This window comes from Cebus imitator, unplaced genomic scaffold (assembly GCF_001604975.1).
Source record: "Cebus imitator isolate Cc_AM_T3 unplaced genomic scaffold, Cebus_imitator-1.0 Scaffold539, whole genome shotgun sequence".
Taxonomy (NCBI): Eukaryota; Metazoa; Chordata; class Mammalia; order Primates; family Cebidae; genus Cebus; species Cebus imitator.
Window position 1 is genome coordinate 590,331 of NW_016107854.1, and position 1,932 is coordinate 592,262.

A 1,932-nucleotide genomic window follows, 5' to 3' on the forward strand; every position below is an offset into this window, starting at 1 on the left:
GCTGGCGCTGGGGTTTTCAGCACAAATGTGGGTGGCCGTTTTGGCTGGTGCCTGGAACACCTGCGAGACAGCGCCTCCCACTCCCCTGAAATAAGGGAAGCTGAAGGAAGGGAGCCAAGTGATCTGGCTTGGTGGGTCCCACCCCCACAAAGACCAGCAAACTGAAACCCTCTGGCTTGAGAGTTTTTCAGCCAGTACAGCAGTTTCAGCTCAACCCAGGATGGTAAAGTTCAGTGCCGGGAAGGGCGTTCACCATTGCCAAGGCAGTTCTAACCTTACCTGTGTAAACAAAAGTGCAAGAAGTTTACACAGCAGCTGGACAGAGCCCGTGGCAGCTCAGCAGTGCCTCTGCAGACAGACTGTAACTAGAATCCCTCCTTGCTGGGCATGGCATCTGAAAAAAGGCAGCAGCATCTCAGGGACTTATAAATAAAACCCCAGGACAGAGCACCTGGGAAAAGGGGTGGTTGTGAGTTCCACTGCAGCAGACTTAAACGTCCCTGCCCAGCAGCCCTAAAGGGAGCAACGGAGCCCCCATCACAGCACTTGAGCTCTGATAAGGGACAGACTGCCTCCTCAAGTGGCTCCCTGACCCCCATATATCCAAAAAAACACCTCATACAGGAGAGCTCTGGCTGACAGCTGGCGGGTATCCTTCGGGGACAAAGCTACCAGAGGAAAGAACAGGCAGCGCCTTTCTGCGCTACCTGCCAAGGGGTCCATATGGCATTGTTCTGGTTTCCCGTCATAACTTAAAGGGAAACTTTCACAATGTCTGGAGCCCTTGATGTCCTGCAAATGAAGGAGGAGGATGTCCTTAAGTTCCTTGCAGCAGGAACCAATTTAGGTGGCACTAACCTTGACTTCCAGATGGAACAGTACATTTATAAAAGGAAAAGTGATGGCATCTACATCATAAATCTGAAGAGGACCTGGAAGAAGTTTCTCCTGGCAGCTTGTGCCATTATTGCCATTGAAAACCCTGCTGATGTCAGTGTTATATCCTCCAGGAATACTGGCCAGAGGGCCATGCTGACGTTTGCTACTGCCACTGGAGCCACTCCAATTGCTGGCCGCTTCACTCCTGGAACCTTCACTAACCAGATCCAGGCAGCCTTCCGGAAGCCACAGCTGCTTGTGGTTACTGACCCCAGGGCTGACCACCAGCCTCTTATGGAGGCATCTTATGTTAACCTACCTACCATTGCTCTGTGTAACACAGATTCTCCTCTGCACTATGTGGACATTACCATCCCATTCAACAACAAGGGTGCTCATTCAGTGGGTTTGATGTGGTGGATGCCAGCTCAGGAAGTTCTGCGCATGCATGGCACCATTTCCTATGAACACCTGTGGGAGGTCATGCCTGATCTCTACTTCTACAGAAACCCTGAAGAGATTGAAAAAGAACAGCAGGCTACTGCTGAAAAGGCTGTAATCAAGGAGGAATTTCAGGGCGAATGGACTGCTCCACCTCCTGAGTTCACTGCTACTCAGCCTGAGGTTGCAAACTGGTCTGAAGGCAAGCAGGTGCCCTCTGTTCCTATCCAGCAGTCCCCTACTGAAGACTGGAGTGTTCTGCCTGCCACAAAAGACTGGCCTGAAGCTCCCACTGTTCAGGCCACTGAATGGGAAGGAGCAACCACTGAATGTTCTTAAACTGTTCTTGTGCAGGCTGTTAAGCAACATGGAAATAAGATTGATGGAAAATAAATATAAAGGAAGGAAGGAAGGAATAGAGGGAGGGAGGAAGGGAGGGGGTGAGAGAAAGCAGGGAGGGAGGGAGGGAGAAAGGGAGGGGGTGAGAGAAAGCAGGGAGGGAGGGAGGGAGGGAAGGAAGGAAAAAAAACAGGCAGCAATCCTTGCTGTTCTGCAGCTGCCACAGGTGATTCCCAGACAAGCAGGGTCTGGAGTGAACCTCCAGCAGTCCTG

General features: G+C 51.5%; 1 protein-coding gene across 1 annotated transcript; it reads left to right on the forward strand.

Annotated features, from left to right (window-relative positions):
* Positions 1 to 712: 712 nt before the first annotated feature.
* Positions 713 to 1,659, forward strand: LOC108293526 (40S ribosomal protein SA-like). The gene has a single exon (XM_017514963.2). It carries the CDS (start codon positions 772 to 774, stop codon positions 1,657 to 1,659), a length of 888 nt encoding a protein of 295 aa, XP_017370452.1. The 5' UTR covers positions 713 to 771.
* The last annotated feature ends 273 nt before the right edge of the window (positions 1,660 to 1,932 follow it).